General features: G+C 39.4%; 1 protein-coding gene across 2 annotated transcripts in view; it reads right to left on the bottom strand.

The window, feature by feature from the left end:
- Positions 1–7,258: 7,258 nt before the first annotated feature.
- The window catches only part of ANOS1 (anosmin 1), a 79,977-nt gene continuing 65,643 nt past the window's right edge, over positions 7,259–21,592 (bottom strand). For both annotated transcript variants that reach the window (XM_053387264.1, XM_053387263.1), the window contains 8 exons: positions 20,009–20,214; positions 18,662–18,806; positions 15,404–15,547; positions 10,530–10,627; positions 9,132–9,303; positions 8,450–8,670; positions 8,178–8,316; positions 7,259–7,731 (listed from right to left, as the gene is read on the bottom strand). In XM_053387264.1, coding sequence (XP_053243239.1) covers positions 7,673–7,731; positions 8,178–8,316; positions 8,450–8,670; positions 9,132–9,303; positions 10,530–10,627; positions 15,404–15,547; positions 18,662–18,806; positions 20,009–20,214 — 1,184 coding nt within the window. In that variant the 3' untranslated portion in view covers positions 7,259–7,672. The remainder of the gene's footprint in view (positions 7,732–8,177; positions 8,317–8,449; positions 8,671–9,131; positions 9,304–10,529; positions 10,628–15,403; positions 15,548–18,661; positions 18,807–20,008; positions 20,215–21,592) is intronic.

Below are 21,592 nucleotides of genomic sequence, written 5' to 3'. Positions count from 1 at the left end.
GCACCTTACTACCCAGCAAGTTATGTTCTCATTGAAACCTACATGCATAGTAAAAAAAAATTCAATCTCTCCAATGGACTTTCACTATGCCCTTTCCAATCTGCATAAGGCTAAAATAAATGTATCTCCTCCAGAATTTATGGGAAAGTAGAATGTGTCATCTTTGGGAAGGTATCCTATTATTCGACTTTACTTCTGCAGTTTCAAACCAGCCCCAAATGTTAAGAAGACACCAAGAAGTGTTACCTTGACAGCAGGAACAAAGGTGGGGAAATCCAGTTTCTTACTGGCAAGATTAATTCTCTGTCGCATCACCTGCAGTTATACATTTTCCAAAGCTCATATCTGTCTGCAATCCACAGTTTGGTTCCTTTGATTTTCCTTATGTTGTATTGTCATTGGAGAAAAGCCAGTATTTTGGCTTCAGGCCTTTCTTGAGGAGATTGGGTTCATTCCAGGTAATAAAATTATATCACCTGTAAACAAAGACATAGACATTCCTCCCCCTTTGCCAAACATGCACCTTGAATAGTGTAATACCGGTAGCATATTTGAAGAGCAATAAACCATCACTAAATCAGATTCAATTTGGTTTGGTGCCACATAGTATTGTATTTGCGATATGTAGGCTGCCCCTCCCCAAAATAGACTTCCAACTTGAGATGGTTAATTGCCTCCTGCTTTCACAGCCGCTGGTAAAAAAAATTGTCCCCTATCAATGACACCTATGGCATTTTATTTCCCAGCAAGTATTTAAAATACAATTGAGCTGACCTTCCTGATAGTTTGGCCAGTGAAAGGACAATCAATGGAAGATGAGTTCCAGCCTAAAAATTAGGAAACAGAACATATACCACAGATTCTACCTCCGGGCTCTTACAAGGAGAAAAGAACACCAGCATATCTACCAAAAAGCAATTTTGAGAAGGCAATAACTTAAATCTGTCCACAGTAAAAGCTCTCTGCTATTTAACTACATGCAAATCCCTAAAACAAGCAGCTAACTGAAAAGGATCAATGCTAGGAATGACTAAGGTACAAGGCAGGCAAGCAAAGCGGTCCAGAAAAGAATGAGCAAAACGGTCCAGAAAAATATCCCATAATCTTTGCTTTACCAAAGTCGATGCTGAGTAATATTCCAAACTGAAGGACAAGGGAGGGTGGAATTCCAATGCTACAAGGTTCTAGGGGTGACATGTTTTGTCCAAACACTACCATCACTGCCATCAAGAAGACACAACAACCCCTGCTGCCATCCTAAAGGTATAAATTTTAAGCAGGACTGCCTGCCTGGCTCTTGCTTCAAAGGGTTAGTCCCCTCTGTTTCCAATAGCACAGCTGCATTAGAAACAGGTATAGGGAAAAAGCACTTGTAAGAAACACCATTTAAATCGAAAGATGCCACCTTGATTCAAATAGCAGCTCCATAAAGGACCTGAAAAATTATCTTAGCATTGAGAACTTTAATAACAGAGGCAATAGAATATGGTTACCAGACGTCCCCGGTTCCCGGGGACAGTCCCTGGATCCACCAATCTGTTCCCGGGCAGAATCCCCCCCCCCCCCCAGAATGTCCCCGGATTTAATGTAATGTCCCCAGATTAATCATATGCCTGGGGACTTCCAGAGAGGGAACATGGCGGGCAGATGCAGGCTCAGTGGCAGCCTCAACAAACCCCCGCTGCACCTCTGGCTCGCAAGGAGACCCTTTCTAGAGCCCGAAGCAGTCATCTGGTACAACTCCAGAGAGGGTCTCCTCAGGAGCCGGAGGTGCAGTGGGGCTTTGCTGTAACTCTTCCACCTAACAGCTGAGGCGGGGGGGGGGAACCCTGTCAGCTCTGCAAACAGCCCTGCTCCTCCTGCTTGCTTGAGCCGGGTCTCTCCTGCTTGCTCAAGAGGAAGAAGGATCACTTTTTCATGCCTTTAAAGCCCCCTTTGCTGCATTCTGCCTGTGAGCTGAGCTACCAAGCCAGCAAAAAGCAGGATGCTGCCTTGAGCCTTCCCTTCGCTCGCTGTTGCTTCAAAGTTAACGGTGGGGGGGGGGGAATTGTTTTGCCTCTTTTGCTCCATTCTGCATGTTTGTGAGCTACATTGGACTGCCTTCCCTCCCTCCCTTCTCTCTGTGTTACTGTCTGTCTCCCCATTTTTTCCTCCTTACTCATAAACTCTTCCCAATTCTCCCTTAGTCTTTTCACACATTTGGTTCCCCAACCCTATACATCAATATGTGCTGCTTCTTCATTTTTCTTCCCTTGCACCCACCCCCATGTTACGAAAAAGGAGCAATGCAGAAGCGAGCCCCAGGTGGCTGGAATGCAAAACAGGATGTTGATGTTATGGGACTGTACCGTGGGAACAAGGGACAGTCTATTCAGTGCACTGAGCACCGGATGTTAGCTCAGAGTGGCACATGACCCTGTACTGGAAGTACATGGGTGGAGTTATTCTCTCTCTGCTGTTGGTGATGAGAGAGTTCAGACACGATTTCTCTGTACTGCTGGAAAGACAGGAATAAAGGCATGTAAATATATTTCTGTCTGTCTCTTTCCCCTCCCTGGCAATGGGAGGGGGAGAAGTGGTGTGTTCTTCTCACGTTAGAGGAGGATCGCCGATTGAAGACCTCCCCTGGTCTTGCCGGGAGTCGCTGACAGGGAGGTCAACAAGGATTCAAGCCGGGCACCTGGAGGGTGGCCAATTCCTCTGGCTTTTGGCTTGAATTCAACACCCCACTAGCAAAAAATAAAAGGGGAGGAGGAATGTTTTATGTTTATTTTGGGGGGTGTTTATGTTAACAGCTTTCCTGTTCCCTCCTTATTAAAAATGAATCTTAAAAAATTAAAAGGAACCTTTAAAAATATTAAAGGAGGCTACCTCTGCTTGCTTGCTTGCTTGCTTGCCTCTCCTCCCCTTTGATAAAAAGGGAGAGATTGGTGGGATGGGGCTTGGGGGGGTACCTTCTGTGTCACAATAGCTGTAAATGGAGCAGGGAAGCCTTATGTTCTTTTAAGCTGAGGCTGCTTGAGTTGAGGTACCTCCATTGCAGGGGGTTGGCCTAGATGCCCCTCAGAGGTCCTTTCCAAATCTGTGATTCTGTGATCATCCCACAGTCATATTCTCAAACTCTGCTTCCAACTCCATCCCTCAGGTTTCTCTCCTCCTCCGGACTTCTCGAGACAGCAAAACAACTGATGTATAGATGTAATTATGGATAACAAAGCATGTAATTTTAAAAAAAAAGTGTCCCTGGATTCATTGAAAAAAATCTGGTAACCATACAATAGAAGAAACATAAACTGGTGTGGAAGAAACATAAATTGCAAACTGGTTAGCGGGAGTTTCCTGAGAAGCAAATGTGTGTAGCCCATGCACACCACCTTTCAAGTTTCTTTAAGAAAACAGCAAGCCAAGTGAGAGCAAGAATGCCTTCTGCCTAGTGTTGCACAGTTGTTTAGAGCAGGGTGTGGGTATGCTGAATTTAGTCATCCCTCTCTACCCTAGATGCATTAGACTAGAGTATAAAACAGGGCTATGAATGACCAGCCTCATGCTTAGGTTAGAATCGCAACTGTGGTTATAGGAAGGCACTTTGAATCAATGAATTAACAATTACGTGAGACTAAATTTCTATATAGAAGGGTAGTTTATTACTTAAACTTATGTACAAAATCTAAACATTAAAATAATGAGGAAACAGCAGCCTATTTACATTTTTTTTTACAAAATGTTTTTACAAGGATTATTCTAAGTAACATTGACACGCACAAATGAACCATCTTTTGTAAAACATATATAAATAAATACTGACTTTTAAATGACTGTTGTAAAAACATGATTTCTACAGCCAATTTAGTTAACAGATAAGTAGTTTTGTTATCTCCACACTACAATATAATTACATAAAACGGAAAAATATTTTTACATATAGAACCTCTATTAATTACTTTTCAAATTGTACCTTACCAATATATTCAAGAGAGGTAATACAGCTATAGACTTCACGCCTATAACTGAATTATGAGTTTTGGCATGCAAACCATATAGAGCCATCAACATCTGTAGGTATTAATTTACTAATTTAAATAAAGTTTTAATTTTTTTATAATAAAAAAACATGCAACAACATATAAGCATCATATTCCTGGTTACAATGTGCAAGTGTATATGACATTTATAGCAACTTGCATGTCCACAGGTATCAATCAAAGGTTTAAGAACACTTAACAGCCACAACAAAAGGATTAAGGAAAAGGATATGTATTCTGAAAATAAATAAGTTAGTATTTACTGGTATATCACCTTTTTTGTCAAGGGCAATACATTGGAATAAAACTATTTGGGCCCTGATCCTATATTATTCAAGATCTGGTTGAAGGCAGATGATATTCTTGTAGCTAAACTCATCCCTACACAGACAAGCCCTGGCATAATGATATAACTCAGTGATTTCAATGCCGTTTAAGTATCTATTTAACTCTCTTCAGAACTACACAGATATCAGCTGAAGTTTTACTCTCCATGCTCATGGATGTTCACTGATACATGTGATTAACTTGATTACTTGCAACTGATTACAAAAACCAATGCTATTGAACAGCATTGGCCACATTCACGTCCAACACTCTACCATAGTTTAGGGCTAAAATCCAAACTGAAGAGATTAGAACTCAACATATATGTGGGTTTTTGTTCTATCTATTGAACAGAAAGAAAAAGCATTACATGAAAACTGAATGCATACAAGCTGTTCTCAGTCCCTCAATATTTGGAAGCTGTCTCCATATAACTGTGTTCACCATCCAGGTGATATGAAATGGCACAAAAGGTATATATGATTGCAATGCTTGAAATGTAATGGCTGCTTCATAGGTGTTAAAGTCTTCTCTTGATACTGTGGTGAAGTAATGAACACATGTAACCTCTCTGAAACAATGAATTGTATTTGCAACAACAAGTACAGAGTTGTTGCTCAAGCCCATAAATGCCTATGGAATAATTCAAGGACATCTGCCTAGTAAGCCTTAAAATGTTGCCTCCACACTTTGTTTTCTAGCTTTCTTTATAGAGTGGCTTACTTTAAAAAAAGAAAAGAAAATGAAAGCTAAAAATCCAAGCCTGCTGCTGAGGGTGGGATGAGGGAATGAACATGAAGATGAACTAGGTATTCTTCAGAATTCTACACCCTCCCATGAACTTAATCCACTTTCGGATCCCCTGGAAATTATGTAGGGTTGCCATATTTCAAAAAGTAACATTCCTGGCACCCACAAAATTTTCCCCTGACACCATTTTTACACCCCAAAACCAGGACATATCAGGAATTTTCCTGACGTATGGCAAGCCTAAATTATGGGAACTACTTTCAGATGTAGTTCAGATATTCTTTATTTCTAAGTACTGGAAAGCGACACCCCATAATCAAGTTTGACTGGACTTAACCATCCATGGTTCCTTTCCCTTTTCCTAGATTTTTATTCTTCTCTATGAATACAAAGCTTAAAATGAAGGGCTAATGAAGACTTTAAAAAACAACAACCAATGTGTGCTTAGATTTTTTTTTTTTAGAAGTTAAAACATAAAAATATGAAGGAAAATGTCTTCTAGTGCTTATCACCAAAATCAGAACTGTGCATTAATTAACATGCAGGATATGTAGAAACTTTCTATCAAGCATGCTAATTTGTGCTTACAAAGCAAAATGGGCAAGAGAAAAATGATTAACTGTAAATCTGAAGGCGTCACCCTGTACTATTTTGCTGAAAACATGTGGAAATTATTTAGGCTAATAAAGTTTGGCTGCGGTGCTTCATAACACAGTAAAGGAGGTTTCCTTTAAAAAATATATATTCAAAATCCTCAGAGGTGCTGCTTAGTTCAATAAAATGACATCAATATTTGAATATTTAAGAACACATGTAATTCTAACAGCTTCATCCTGAAGATCATGTGTACTGGAATTTCTACATGAAGTTCTCTCTGTATCTGCTTCCATGTTCATTTACATTAGAGGTGGGAAACCTCAGGCCTCTCTATCCAGTCCTCAGAACTCTCAATAAGTCACAAATCCTCCCAAAGTTAACACCCCTCACTGTCCTTGCTCTGCACCCTCCTCAAATGCATTTGCCTGGCTGGAATGTGTTCTTGAACTGTAATAATGTCTCTTGCTTGCCTGAGAGATGGAGAGATTGGCGGAGTGGACTTCTGACTTTTTCATAACAGGAATGTAGCCTACCGTACAAAGGTACGAGTTGCCTAGTCCACTTTTTTCATCTAGTCTATCCAACCACTGCCAGGTGGCCTGGAAAGCTCCCCATGTAAGAATATTTCCTTCGGACTGAACAGAGTTTTCCTTTCTCTGATTTATGGCAAGAGAACAGATTGCAACAAGCATTCTTGTGCATGCACACAAAATCCACTATTATTTAGATAGTAAACCTCTTGTTTGGGGGAGGTGTAGTACCACTGGTGTGGGACACGTTGTGCTCCTTCTGGGGTAGTTTGTCCACCTTTGGTCCTCACTCTGCACTCAGCTGTTACCTGTGGCTCCTAAAAGCTGTCAGCATGTGATAGCAGCCACACCCGAGAAATGGCTTCAACTGCCCAGCTAAACCATGTGATGGGAGCCAATGGGTCTCAAAGCCTCTGTCAGTTAGGGATTGCCCCCGCATGCAGAGAGAGGCTCCAGTGGATTGAGCGGATGAGATCAATAATGGATCTAATGGTCAAAAAGGCAGTTTCTGCACATGTTGTAGATGGAAGTGAGGGGCAAATGGGGATAATCAACCTGGGAAGGTAGGCCATCTAGGAAAAGGAAAACTCTGATTTTAAACCTCCACTGCCTTGCAGGTTATCTTTGGGAGAAGAAAAGGCTAAGGAGTAAATCCTACACAAATCTGGAGGAGAGTCCCTAGGATGTTTGGATGGCACCTTGTACGCCTCCTTCCAGCAACTCCTGCCATTGTCTCTTGGGACAGATGGATGCCAACAAACCTCTTGTATGTTTCTCCTAATGCACACACCTTTCTGCCAAGATGATCTGGGATTGGCAGCATTTACAAATGAATGATAACACTTTAGCTGGGGGAGGGGGAGTTCGCCATCTGCCACAGTGCATCAAGGGTCTTCATTAAACCAATCAAAATATGGGATTTGTGGGTGGTAGCCATCTAAACAGTTACTCCGGCCCACAGAAATAGAAGTGGGAAGGGAATTTACACTGTGCACCTAAAAGTGGTTGTGCTTGCATTGTAACTGGAGATTCTGTTTCTCTTGACAAATAGTTACAAGATCAGAGATATAGTAAATTGATAACAGATAAATGTTTGTTTACATCTATACATTTAAAACTCTCTATAATACAAAAAAACCACCATGCACATAGACAGTAAAAGACTGAGAAGTGTGTGAATGTCAAACAGTGTACACTATGATGCTGGCAAATCACTATATTCATATACTCTTTAAATTTTCATAGACGTTGGATGTTTCTATTTACGTGAATACTGTGATCCTTGCCTGGCATACTTCATCCTGGAGTTCATAAAACATTTTTTCAAATGATGAGCATCCACTGAAAGCACAGGCCATTTTATAGTCCAGTATAGATGTGTTTTTCTGATATTTTCACAAGAGCTCTTTTATGTTCCTTTCCAGTTAGTTAATAATCCAATGCAACTTAGTACTTTTCAGGTGGTGGCTTATAATGATGTGAGTGGTGTTGCTTCAGATGAGGTCCTATAAAGGAAAACATTATAAATCAACTATGACTGATACAAATCTGTATTAATGTTGGTAGAAGAAAAAATATTTTCTTTTGCATCACTCTGAAGATTAAATAAGCAGGGGGGGGCGTTCTGGGCGGTAGAAGGCTGGCACACATGTAAGCTGCTCATTGCAGGCACCGATAGTTTTCCTGCTTTTTAGAAGTCTGGTGCACAAACCTGAGCCACTGAATCAAGGCCACGGTGTATGGTGAATTCTGGCAACAGGGTTTGGTTCCACCATGTTTAAATGAAACAAACAAAAATACCCTCGAGTGGGCATTCCATCAAGGTTTGTATGGGCATCAAAGTACCTGCCAGGTGTGATCTGTACCTCAGAAGGACAAATAATCTTCTAGTAAACAGATATACTACCTGGACATCTTTCAAAATACTTCCCCATAAATTGTCAATACTCACTGTGTGGAGACATCAGCAAGTCAGGTGTTCGGAATGATTTTATTGTAGCTGGTCCCTCTCCACCTGTTGTCAGAACTTGTACTTCTAAACGGTAGAGGGTCGATGGCCTCAGGCTGGGAACTGTCAGAACATAATGATCCTTAAAAGAAAATAGGAACAGTAAAAAAAAAAAGCATTAGCTATATCAAAGATGTTCATTACAATGGTGCATATGTTATTGTCCCCTCAAGTCTTCCCTCCTATCCCACAACACAGAAGTAGCAGATACTTACTACTGGCAGTATTTGTGACTGGGAAATAATGCTGTTGGGCAAGCTGTTTTGTCTGCTCTCAGTTGTAACCTCTGCCCAAGTGACTTGGAACCCTGTCATGGGTTGGTGAAGATTTACTTTTGATATTTTCCAGGAAAAGTGCCCAGTAATGTTCATGTCCTGGACAATGAAAGAGGCAGAAAGATTCTCGGGCTTGGCCAACACTTTGGGGACAACTGGAACTGCAAAAATCACCATCACAACAAGAAGAAATTAGCATTATTAGCATTTCTTTCGAGCTTAAAAACATAGACACATAAAAAATATAGACACACAGAATTCTTTCACTTATTCTGCCCCTATTTTACTGATTCTCACTTTTCCTCCCTGCATCCCTCCCTAGAGGGCTATAGGTAAGGGACAGTTCATTCTTGTCAGGATTCTGAACTGACTGCTTGCAGGACTCTCCACCACCCCAGAGTTCCACCTGCTTTGACTTGCCAACATGCCTATTTACAATGAACTCTCTCATAATTTTATTTTATTCTAATCTTTCGGAATGGTTTTCAAGAGATACCAGATTGTGTACATTGTGATTTTATGTTGTGAGCCGTCCTGAGATCTGCGGGTATTGGGAGTGATACAAATTCAATGCATAATAATAAAAATAAAAATTCTGCCAGTTTTCCAGATCTCTGCTTACCTCCTTCAGTGGGGCAATTGATGTGCTTGTGCTTCTTTCCTTTAAGATCAGAACAAGGCGGAGTAGTAAAGAAAATACTTTCAGCCTTTACTTGGCCTTTGGATCTTGCTGGCTGGACTGTAACTTTGTATTTGCAGGAAAATAACAGGTCTTGAAGAATTATATAGTTTTCCTACAAAAAGATAGTTTACATATAAATCAGTTTATTAACTTTCATTTGAGGTATCTGGCTTCAGATTAAATGTTTACTTCCACCCCTACATCAAGCTATCTATGCCAGTCGTTTTGATTTAGAAAACAAGATTACAAAAATTAAATGACTAGTTTCCTTATCACGCAGTTAAGTCATCTTCTGCTATCCTATCCTAGTCAACGTATGCTTACCATCGTCCAGACACGAACTATCTCCAAACCCCAGTTCAGAGTTTACACCACCCACCTAGCATCTGGCTATGGAAATGAAAGTTATGCCTATGTGTCATCAGCATAATGGTAGAATTCAAATCCAAGCTACTTGATGGCATCGCAGCACTCTGAAACCAAAGGACACAGAGTGGAAGAGTACTCCTCAAACTACTTGACCATCCAGAATTTATGGGAGCCATCACAAATCAGCAACTCTTGTTCTTTCTGATGTCTTACACAGTAGTAGCATGTGTGGCGGAGCTGCCATCCCAACACAGCATCACTAATGCTTACCTGGAAATGGCTGGGGCACGGTGGGGGTGTAGTGAGATCAGGGCTATGTGAATGCACCAGTACAGCTATGCAGTCCTGCTCCCTGCCCAGGTAAGCAGCAGTAATGTCAGTGTCAGGAAGGAGTTTCCATGCAACCACTGCAACACACCACTACTAACCTTACATAGGCCAAATGGACAGGAGGGGAAGAATGCAATTACATTTTCTTACAGCTTGCTTACAGTTGGGAATAAAGATGTAGGATATAAGTCACATGCCACACAGAATAGATAGCTTTTGAGGTGTGCTTTGAAGATGGGAGGGCTGAGGAGGCATCATCTATTAGGGGGGACGTTCAAGACATAAAAGCAGCAAGGAAGAACAGCAGAGTCATTTAATGTAGCAGGAGATCTTTGGCTGGCTCAGGTGCTAGAGATGGAGTATTTCATGGATGGAAACATAATGAGAAACAAGGACCATAAGATAGTGTGAGGTTTCAAAAGGTAAGGACAAGGAGTCTGTGCTAGATATGGAAGGGTATAGGATGATAAATGGGATAACAGAAGAAGTAGTTTTCCTCTGTTGTGGCTCCTCTGAAAACAGTGAGAAGAATTGGATGCAATGGATTTTTTATAAAGATAGTTTCCATACCCCCATATTTTCTTTATTAAGATACTCCTCTTTCTATTTTCAATTTTTGATTACTAAAGTTCTACTTACATATGTTATACCACTGGATTTTTCAGACCCTTTTGTATCATTGTGCAAACAAGACTCTGGGAACCATTGGACATGATATCTGTTCCTGCTGCTGGCATCTTAATAGAACAAAATAGGAAAATACTATTTACACGTTAAAATAACTTGCAACTTTCAAAAAATCACTGCCAGTCCCTCATCATTCATAAGTATTTCACAATCTCATGTACAAAAAAAGGAAAACATAACCAAGTAAAAAGGACACAGCTAAGCCAATATATAATATAGCAGAAATGTAAGAATCAGTTGTTATTTCCACAGAAGACAGGATAGCCTTCTCTTGCAAAATATGTGGTGAATGATCAAAGGGAGTCTGTGCAAACTTTCTAACTTGTTATACATTCAGAACATTGCGATGCAGCTCCACACAAGATCTAAATGGATAGTGAGAAGGAACCACGTGCTTCATCTTCTTGTTGAAAGGTTGCATGCACCCATGTTATACCCAAGAAAGAAACATATTTCAATTTCTTGGTGTGGAGGACATTCTAAAAAGAATACTGATTTTATATCTCATTAGTGGATAACAATATGAATGAATGAGCATTCCTATTGATTCTACAAAAGCAAAAACCTTAAGAAGGCCTGAGTCAGCAATCCTTGTTAAGGGAATACTTTAATTAAGATCAGTATCAGCTGCATGAAATAGTTGAGAGAGAGAGAGAGAGAGAGAGAGAGAGAGAGAGAGAGAGAGAACTTTCTTGTGATGACACTCACTGGTATAGAATACTAACACCCATTTTTTAAATGTCTACCTCTTTTTTGCCTCTATTTTACACTGGCACCCTCATTTTGTGCTGGTGCACACCCAGTATATGTGTACCAACAGCTCAAAAAAATTAACCAATAAAGCAAAGGTGTAATACTTAGTTCCTGTTTTTCAACGTTTTTTATTATTGTTAGTTGGACATTTATTTCAATGCAAGATTTCACAAACATAATCATTTCTGTATTAGGTCCTGTTATCACAATTACTTCTACATGAGGTGACCATAAAAACAGCCTGCCCATGTTTCTAGTCTTTGATGGCGCAGTGATTTGCACATGTTCTGCATGTGTGGCCAAGCATCAAATTCAACTTGTTACACTATAGGCCATATTAAGGTAGACTTCAGTTGCATAATGATGGGATGAGCTCAGCTCAAGACAGCATTAGATGATCTATTTTGTCTTATTGGGTATAACAAAGCTGCCTATGACACAGGCACAGCTGCCCATGAACAGGTTTTTAGTAAACAGCAGACTAAGTACTGCTTGTTCCACTGTGGTTTGGAATCTGCCACATCAATGAAAGCCATGTGTAAATCATGCACATCAATCAACAAGCTATGCTTGCTCTCTAGCTTATTATATATTTCCAGTGCAGTCCTTACTGTTGAACCAAGGTTTATTTATTAGCTAGCACACTTTCCATTTGCTGAAAATAATACTGGACGAGTGTAGGACAGGAGATTCTCTACATGACATCCAACCACTACAAGTATTCAGATGGGAAGAGAAGATATTGTACGCTACACTGAGAAACTGCAGTCATTCTGAGATACTCATATATAACAAATCACCCAGGGTGTGCCTGAGTATAGTACACAGTTTCATATTAAGTGTGAGCAACACTTATCATTAAAAGGTAATTGTGTTGCTCCAGACACTCCATGTGCAGCCTTTGGGGAAAACAGTGAATGACCCAATGGATAATAAAATAATCAGCACAAAACAAAAATATGCATCCCACATTTGACGTAACTTGGCTAACCTCATGGTGACTGGGGGGGGGGGAGCCAAATAGCTCCTAGAGTGTTTGAATAGAAGTACTCACAAAACTGAACGTCCCTATTGAATACTTGAGAGCAGTATCAAGGTGAGGAGGGCAGAAAAAGAGGGTGGTAACAGCAAAAGATACTCCCATAACCTCAGCATGTGTCTTCTCCCACAGGGGCTACTAGTCTCAGAGTCCTTATGACAAAATGTCCAAAAATATTCTGGGAGTGCTCTCTCCACCATCCCTGCTGCTGCACATAAGTTGCTGGGCTCTCAGGAAACCATCAAAGAGTGAAGTGAAGGAAGCAGAACTGGTGATCCACAGTACCTTCAAGTTTTTTGTGCACATCAGAACTGGCCTTTCAGAAATACTTGATCCTTTTTTTTGCTTGTGCATCCCCAATAGCTACCCAATTCTCCAGACTGCTCCAAAATCTCATGGCTTTCATAAGCACTAGATTTCTCATGCCACTTCCTTCCACCTAGCCCAGCACCAATGAGATCAGAGGGCCAAGGGTGAGAAAGCTTCTTGCTTTAAATGGCAAAGTGATCACAATTATTGCAGTAAGTATGAACCGATTAAAGCCTTTAAAAATTAGGGGAAGAAACATTTTACTTTAAAAGCTTGAGGATATTGACACTGAAAGGACTTAGAGGCGTCTCATACAAATGCAAAACTCCCAATTCTATATTCATCAAACAGTGGAGCGGAGAGGGTGACATGAGAAACTTTAATTTTAGCAATTTCAGTACTGCACATGACCCTAATTGTCACATGCAGTTAATCATCTCAGGCTGAGAGTTGAGCATGCATCTGTTCCTGGCAACATACTCCAAGAGTTGTCAGCTCCCAGTGCCAAAGAGTTAAAAGCATTTGAGTAAGTTCCCCTGTGTTACATAAATAGCACATAATTTCTAATTTCACACAGCTAAAATGGCCAAAAAAATGCAGCCGCAAGCACCCCCCACCCCCACCCCTCATTGACAAGGGTTGAATTCAGGCTGTTTGTGGGATCTACAGCATTTCTCTAATCCCAGCTCTGTGTCAAAAGGAGCAAATGAAAGACATCTTTTATTTTTCCAAAACAGAAACCCATTGTCCTCACCTAATTGCTATATACTTCAGTGACAATTATACCTAAGTAAATCATGAATATTTCCTAAACTTTTTATACTACCTCAGGCATGTGTCTATTCATGTTAATACGCATCCCAAAGTGAATGTATTATTGCTATCATAAAAACAGTATTTCAGCCTTAATTTCATTTTAAAATGTGATTAAGATTTTAACAAACTATTCCAGATACTGCATTCTTTGCATTCCACAAATGCTTTCAGGCAGTGTGGCATACTGGATAGAGCACTGTATATGTGAACCTGGCTTCCAGAGATTTAAATCCCAGCTCAATAATTAACTCGCTGGGTGGCCCTGAATAAGTGACATACTCCTAGATCCCTGTATGTGAATAGCAACAACATTAGTCACTTACAGCTCATATAAGGGGGAAATAGTTTCTTTTAAAAAAGAAAAAAGGATGTTGTCTATTACAATATGTTCAGTGAAGTCACATAAAAAGGAAGATTATACCAAGGGAAAATAGGCTTGCTCTTCAAACATCACAAACTGATAAATCTAAAATGACAGGAATAAGGAATAATATTCTAATTAAGTTTTTGTTTTGTTTTTAGGGAAATATTATATATATATATATATATATATATATATATATATATATATATATATCTAGGAAGATGGCAAAATTTATTGTTTTGAAATGGATTTTAAGCAGACAGGCAAGTCAAGACAAGCATAGCAAACCCACCATTATGTTTCCAAGTTATAAAATCTCCCAAACAACAGACAGAGGTGTATGCTTAGCACATTATCATATTTCTCCAATTCAGCCACCTTAATCTTAAAATAACTTGTTTCCTAAGTGCCAAGAACCAGCTATCAGCCAGATGAACAGCACTTATCAAAGCATGTAAACAGTAAGAATGAATGAAAGTCAAGGAACACAGTGCTGGTCCACTTGGGCTTGGCTCAGGGGCAGACTTTGGTAATATGGCACCCTGGGTGATGACAAAATATGCCCCAACTCATATTTCTTATTTTCATAGTATTTTTTGTACTTGTATAAATATAGGTATATTATTATTATTATTATTATTATTATTATTATTATTATTATTATACGCCCCTCAGCTCAGTGCCCTATGTGCAAGAACCACCCGCACCACCCTAAATCTGGCACTGCTTGGCTAAATCCACAGCTTAGTTTTAAAACCCTTCTATAATTCAGTCACCGAGTAGAATTGTTCTACTGCTTAATTAAATCTGCATTTTAGTTCGCATCACTTTATAACAGCTTTAGCTTATATAGTGCATATTCGAGAGTACAGATAGTATTCAAGGAGGAAGAACATTAAACATGTGGCCTCCAATTATACTGTATTCTGATAGAAATATATTGGGTTCTATCCAATGCCAGTCCTACTCAGAGAAAATGCATTGAAGTTAATGGACATGACTAACCGAAGTTCATTAATTTTAGTGGGTTTACTCTGAGTAGAACTTAGTTGGCTACAACGCTTAATTTTCTATTGTGAGTTTTACAACTATACATATACCCTAGTTAACTCTGTAAAGAATCACATCAAAACATAGAATCTTTCTTTCTGGTGAGGCGGGACAAAGCTGTGTTGTAAGCTGCGAAGGGGTTTCCACAAAAGGTCCTGTGATTGGTCTCAATACAACATTTGCACTAAATTGCTGGAAAATATGGTAGGTTGGAGAGCTGGATAAGTACCCAGCCCACTGAAATGGTGGGGACAATGCAAATATAAATAATTCAAAAGGGTACTGTATTTAAAATGTGGTTCTGTGACTTGTATTTCAATTTCTTCACTTGTAACAAAAAGTATATTTAGTCCACAACTGCTCTCATCACAAATTCCCAGAAGATTTTATTATCCTTCTCCTAAAATGCTAATCAAACTTTGTACAACTAGCAGAAGTCCTTCTGTAGTTGGGTCACCATGAACCTATCTGGATTTCAAATAGATTTTTACCCACCTTCTGTTTTCTTCCAATACACTTTCACCTGAAGTTGATCATCTTGATAAAAAGGCACTCCGATTTCAAGAAGACGAGTGGGTCTTCTTCCTTTAAAGGATGGGGCAGCATCAGTTGCTTTCTCAACTATAGATACCTGTTCTTCTGCAAAACAAACATCAGTGTGAAATCTGTGTTTTCATTGGTGAAGGGCATTGCTTTGATTCCATTGAATTCACAGGATATTGCAAATTATTCCATAAATGTAGGGTTTTTAAAAAAAGAAAAGTACACATACAGTAAGACATCCCATTAAATTACAATTCCCGAGTTCCTTGGGGAAGAGGAATGATGTAGAGAGTTGTGGTTTAAAATGGTATAAAAATGTGGTGTAGCTATATCCTAAGAATCAGAAATTGCCCCTTTCTTAAGCATCTAGATTTAACTTTTTTTGACAGCTTCGGTCCCATTCAGGGCTTATCATATTTGAAGAGGTCAAGATCTGGCATGAGCCACAACTGAAAACTACATGAAACCACATTTAAAAGCTGTTCAGACACATAAAGACATAGTTGGAGTATGCCTGAGAACATGCACATTTGGGGCGGGGCATGCCCACACTTCAGACCCAATATTTTGGGGAGGAATCTCTGCAAATGTAGATTAAATATAAACACACAAGACTATGATCAAACAGTACTATTATTTATTGCCAGTCCTCCCTTTTCACATAAATAATGAACTAGGGAAAATAAATCCAAATAACTACACTTTTTTTTCTCTCAGATTCACTTATTTTCTGCTTCTTTCTCAAAGAAGCCAAAAATTCCCTTGGAAGATCATGATATATATTCATAGCCAAAGTGAACCAAAATGAATTGCAGCCATTATGAATTCATATTATTCAGATAGCTGAACATTCAAATAAATGCAATATTTGGCTAGGCCTTATATAGAGCCAACCAAAGCAGTAGTTGGTAAAACGATAACTTGTATATACAAGATCCAACCCAAAAAATATAAATTAACTAAACTAGAACAGAATATGTGGGGGGAAACCTCAAAGGTGAAATGCACATCAGACTTCACATAACTACATTCTCTGCTATTTGCTGAAGAAACAGGAAATATTAGACAGCCCTAAAGCAGTGTTTTTAAAGTGAGTTGTAGTGATAACTCTATCAGTTCTGTACATTACATAGGAGAATGTGTTTCACGAACACATTTTAAGGTAGAATCCTGTTAAACGAGTTACAAAAGGAATTCCTAGTTACCGTATTTTTTGCACCATAACACTCACTTTTTTCCTCCTAGAAAGTAAGGGGAAATGTCTGTGCGTGTTATGGAGGGAATGCCTACGGGTGGCATGCCTACGGATTTTCCTCCTCTAAAAACTACGTGCGTGTTATGGTCGGGTGCGTGTTATAGAGCGAAAAATACGGTAAGCTAATCTAGGACAGTGGACATGCCAGTTTCTCATGAGCTAACTATTAAAATGAAGCTTTACAAAGATTGTGCTTTACAAAGACCTGCCAAGATTGTGTCATACAAAAGTTGTTTTTTTAATAATAATAATAATAATAATAATAATAATAATATGTCTATACTGCCTTCACAGGGCTGTTTGCAATGTAAAACACACTGTTAGTGTCAGGACTACAAAGATTAGACCTTTGCAAGTCATGCGTAGGCAACAATAGGTAAAGTGATCTGTGACACTGCTTCTGAACTGCCAATCCAAAATATAAAAATCAATTGGGGGGATGATGGGACAGATAACACATTTCACAGAAATATGATCTACAAAAGAGGAAGAAGGAAAGTCAAGAAAATATTAAAAGTCCCAAAGTAGCTGAAGGTGTGAATTTAAAAATGGCTGTGGTAACGGAAAGAGTGAGTGAATATAAACTGCTGAAACCACAAAATTCACATGAGCAGATTAGGGTAACTGAAGCTAGACTGGCAAATATTTCATACACTGCAAATTGAATATGATATGCAGCAGAGAACGGAAGCTAACTATCAAAAAGTAAAAATGTAACAACTACTCTTTTTCTCCATCACTTCTAATGTGCTTAGGGAAACTAGATGAAGTTTCAGAAGTTGGACACACGTAACATGTACAAAAAGAAACTCTATTGATGGTGACCACTTAAACATCAAACATTTTAGCCAAGAAGATGAACAAAGCAATTCGATTTCAGATATTTAACCTTATTTCCTGAAATCCCTCAATAAATAAATAGAACTGAGACTGGTGCTTTACAAAAGAATGTCCTCAATATATTGACTGAGAGACAAGACACATACAGAAATGATGTTCCTGCCGTACGTCACCCAGGGCTGCTTCATAAATTATAGAAATCAGCATTATGTAACTCTTTGTATAACATGTGTCCTCACAGTGTCTCTCATAATACATAACAGCTATGCTCATGCTTTTGCTGTCTGTACACTGTAGATAATTATTAATTATCTCCTGCCTCCTTGCAGCATTTAAATTGGCTCCTCATGTGTACATGCTATAGGAACTGAAGACCAATACTGGCTCTCATGGGATAACCACAAACTATAAAAAGAGAATAATAGTTCACATATTCCCATGTGTAAGTACTTCTTAGTGCCTTCCATTTAGCTAACACTGGACAACATATAATCTATGAGCCAGACACATAACGTGAGCTAGACGTATAACACACATAATTTTTACCCAACTCAGAGATTCTTGCTGGAACTCCAAAGAATCTAAAAGAACCACACAGGCAGATCAGATTCCAGACTTTACCACAGAATCAGCACTGCCATGGGAGAAGGTTCTGACTGTGTAACATGACTGGGTCCTGCCCATGCAGTTAGTCACTTAAATATGGTCCCAGCCATGTGGGAAGTACTCATGGACAAGAAGCAGCAACTCCCACATGTCTGGGTGAGTGTCTAAGGGCACCCAATTCAGAAGAAACAAAGGATCTGTTTTTCAGTCTCTTTCAAATGCTACCATATTCAGCACTAACCTCTGCGGCACTCATTTTCAATGCACCTCTGGACTCTCACATCCCTGAATGAAAGGAGGAGGCAATTTTCAAGCTATATCAGTCAAACTATTCTCTACACACAGGAAGGTTGTGCTGCAAGTAGACTGCTAATGAAGTGGGAGAGCAGAGAGCATAAACTATGAATTGGACATGTAGCAAAGGTGTCACCTAGAACATTCATATAGACAGATATCCCCTTAAGCAAATGTTATGAGATGTTAGGTTTCTTTCTAAAAACAGCACTTACTGTTAACAGCTGTCTGAGTGGAACTGAAGTAAAGAGACACTTTGGCACTTTTCAGGCGTACTTGACCCCAGTATGTAACTGCCTGCAGTTCCACCATGAAGTTACTGTTCGGCTGTAGGCCTTCAAGAACTACATAATTCTGGGACTATAATTAAAAAATAAAATATATGCACAGTTCAGTGATGGATTTCCTAAAACACAATCACATTAGAAGTTGTGTGTTCTATCAAATGAACAGGTGAAAGTAGATAAACTGTTGCTGTCTTCTACGCCAACTTAAATTCAATAAAGCAACCATTTTGCCTACAATATAGGTACATTTTATTGCTTTGTGTGTGATGGTTAGGAAACATTTACCAGTCACAAAGCTGGCCATTGCATTGATCCAACAAGGGGACTTGCTAAATAAAAATTTGTAAAAACTGAGATTTTGTTTTTTTAAAAAAATGGGATTGGAAGGTAGTTAGATTTTAGCACTCAGAGCTGGAGCAACTAGAACCATCTCCTCTTCCTTCATTTCTTTTGTTGAGTTAGCAACATTTGGCTACATCACACTGTAGTACATTTGATACTATTGTACTTGAGCTGTATCAGATTTGGCAACAATTAGCTTACTACAGCATGTATCCGTATGTGCTGGGGTGTCAAATCTTTCTTTACAGGTATGCAGACTGAAGACTAGTTGCCAATCAGTTAGTGCACCCTATGGGCTTAGTTGCAGCAGGGCACAGACAGTCCCAGTGAATCATGAATTCATCTGTGTTCAGCAAAGTAGTGGGACATACCCACACTGTCTCTTACCATTTTTTTGCCTTTTGCCCTTGCTGTACTTTTAGTTTTAAAAACCCAAATCAGTGGAGCATATGAAAGTCGTTGCCCAAATGTGTTTTGGGGGTGATATAAGACTATAGTGTTCTTTATTGTTATTCTCACACTAAACACAATCAGATTTGGTTTAAATGGCACCAGATACTACCTTAAACTATTATATTGCTATTTTGCTTTTTCTATTACTACAATGTGAATGTAGTCAAAGGTAGCCTACACAGGTTTCTGTGTGGCAACTGTGGAAATGTCTGAATACAGTAAATTTAGTGTCTGCTACTTCAGTGAATGAGCCACAAGTTGCCAATGGTGTGAAATCAAACATTGTTTTATTATTTTCCACACACAACAAAAATAAATAGCCTTCTTTAAAGTTTTTATGTTCCCCTTTGATTATAGCCAACACCTTAATATTCTCTCTCTTTACTTTTTAGTATCATCTTAAGTCAAGGTGTTAAGTATCTTTGACTTAAGTCAAAGTTAACAAGGAATCTACAGTGTCACATTTTTAAATTTAATTACCCCATCTGTAGTCTTCCTTCTCTTCTTTTTAGCTGGTACAAAAGACTTGCTGTTGACTGTCCAACTCCAGAAGACTTTGTAGTGATGGACTGGAATGTCAGGTTCCTCTGGAAGATCCCAAATAATCTTGACACTTACACTTCCATCACTGTTCACTGTTGAGTTGGCAATTCGGAGATTAGATGGCGCAGGTGGAGCTGATGGGTCTGGTGGGGGAGAAGTAAAGTTAAGAGGGCAATTTGTGTTGCTTTACACATATGTAAACATCCAAATGTGCATACCAAGCTACAAGGTACGTGAGTATCAGGCAGCACAACCCCAACCTGGTTTTTTTTGCTGCTTCTGATGTGTGCTGTATTGATATAAACTGAAAACTCAATGAAATATTCATTTGAAAATAAAGTTAACATACACAGTATGAATATTTACCAAAAAAAAAAAAAAGAATTACAACCACGTAATAATTAGGTTATTATATAAAAAATTAAGTCAATAATCCAGAGAAATGTACTACAGGAACCAAGTATCATAATGGAAAAGGTTCAATATTTTTAAAAATCTAAGATGCCAGAATTATCCATTTGCAGAATACACATTTTTGTTGTTAGGCCAAAGCTGATAGTTCAAAGATCACTTTCTGATTACTTTTGTGCAACTGGCATTTAGCCTTAGATTAGCCTAATTATTATTATTATTAATAATTAATTAATTAATTAATTATACCCCACCCATCTGGCTGAGTTTCCCCCGCCATTCTGTGCGGCTCCCAATCAAGTGTTAAAAACAATACAGCATTAAATATTAAAAACTTCCCTAAACAGGGCTGCCTTCAGATGTCTTTTAAAAATAGGATAGCTGCTTATTTCCTTGACATCTGATGGGAGGGTGTTCCACAGGGCGGGCACCACTACTGAGAAGGCCCTCTGTCTAGTAATGCAACTTACATGCAGCACAATTTGCACTGCAATTTTATAGCCCCTACTGCCAGAGAATTCATCCTTGCACTGCAGACCAAACTAGTAGGTCTCACAGGGTATCAGAGCTGGAGTCAAGGGTAGGTCAGCAATAAAAAAAGCATGGCGTCAGTGAAGTTAACTCTTTATTCAAATAAGCACGGGTCTAGTGATCCTAGCAACTCATCCCAGTAGGACTTGTCCCAGTGAGGCAGTTGTGAGGATGAAGGTCCCTGCCTTTGCACCACTCCCTAAGGCTCCTCCTTTCCAGGGTCTTTCCCAAACAGTTGCAAACTTTGTCTGTGCACAACCAATCTCTTCTCTGCTCTGTTCATTTCTCTGTGTGGTCTGGGAGACCAGCAGGCAGGGGATCTAGTCGCAGCAGGAGGGAGAGACTCCCTGGATTCTTCAGCAGCCTATTTCAACTCTGCCTCCTAGCCCCTCTCCTCTCCAGCCTCTGCTTCAGCCTCAAAGTTTGAATTGCCCTCTGCCACAGCCTATTCCTGCTCACTAAGCCCTGTTACCTCTTCTGCTTCCAACACATCCTCCTCTCCCAAGTCTGAGCCTTCTTCCTCTGACCACACATTGTCATCCGACCACCACTTTCCTTGCTCTGCACCTTCTTTCCCAT

The sequence above is a fragment of the Podarcis raffonei genome, chromosome 4 (genome assembly GCF_027172205.1).
Source record: "Podarcis raffonei isolate rPodRaf1 chromosome 4, rPodRaf1.pri, whole genome shotgun sequence".
Classification (NCBI taxonomy): Eukaryota; Metazoa; Chordata; class Lepidosauria; order Squamata; family Lacertidae; genus Podarcis; species Podarcis raffonei.
This window is presented reverse-complemented; position numbering and strand designations above follow the sequence as displayed.